This window comes from Eurypyga helias, unplaced genomic scaffold (assembly GCF_000690775.1).
Source record: "Eurypyga helias isolate BGI_N326 unplaced genomic scaffold, ASM69077v1 C15284236, whole genome shotgun sequence".
Classification (NCBI taxonomy): Eukaryota; Metazoa; Chordata; class Aves; order Eurypygiformes; family Eurypygidae; genus Eurypyga; species Eurypyga helias.
The window spans coordinates 1-574 of record NW_010282254.1 but is presented as its reverse complement, the minus strand read 5'-3'; the positions used below and the strand labels follow the sequence as shown (position 1 = coordinate 574).

The following is a 574-nucleotide window of genomic DNA, read 5'->3' as shown; positions in this document are numbered from 1 at the left end:
CAGCCTCAGTCCCAGCCGAAGTCCTGCCCCGTCATCTGGTAGAACTTCATGTTGAAGGGCCGGTAGAAGTCCCGCAGTCTCTGCACCACCTCCTGGTCTATGTTGGGGTGGGTCCTGCCTTTCGTCTTCCCCAGGCAGTGGGGTTTGCTGCTGCCTTCTGCCTTCTTCAGGCACGGGAAGCCCTTGGTTTTGTTGAAGTAGAAGTGTTTGTCCGTGATGATCCTCTTGAGGCCCAGAAAGTCCTGGACCCTGCCCAGCTCCCCCGCGGGGTCGCTGATCAGCCTCTCCCCGCTGACGAAGAGGATCTGCCCGATGGGGAAGTAGAGGAGCCAGTTCTCCAGGTGCTTGGCATAGATGCCAATCTGGATGGCGCTCCACGAGGTGTCGATCAGGCCCGTAGTCCTGTTTTTGAAGGTCAGGCTCTCAAAGGTGGGGATATCGGGCTTCTTGGAGAGCGTCTGGGTGTAGTCCGAGATGGCTCTGGTCACGGGGTCCCGCACTACCACAATGAGCTTTGTGCCCTTGGACATGGAGGAGATGCGGGCTGGGGCCTCCTTGGTGACAAAGTAGCTGG

The 574-nt window shown here is 58.9% G+C and overlaps 1 protein-coding gene across 1 annotated transcript; it reads right to left on the bottom strand.

The window, feature by feature from the left end:
- Positions 1-5: 5 nt before the first annotated feature.
- Positions 6-569, bottom strand: LOC104502885 (heparan sulfate glucosamine 3-O-sulfotransferase 3B1; the record flags this gene model as incomplete). The annotated part of the gene is made up of 1 exon (XM_010159987.1): positions 6-569. A coding segment is annotated over one exon (564 nt), but the record flags the coding sequence as incomplete, so codon positions are not given.
- Between the last annotated feature and the right edge of the window lie 5 nt (positions 570-574).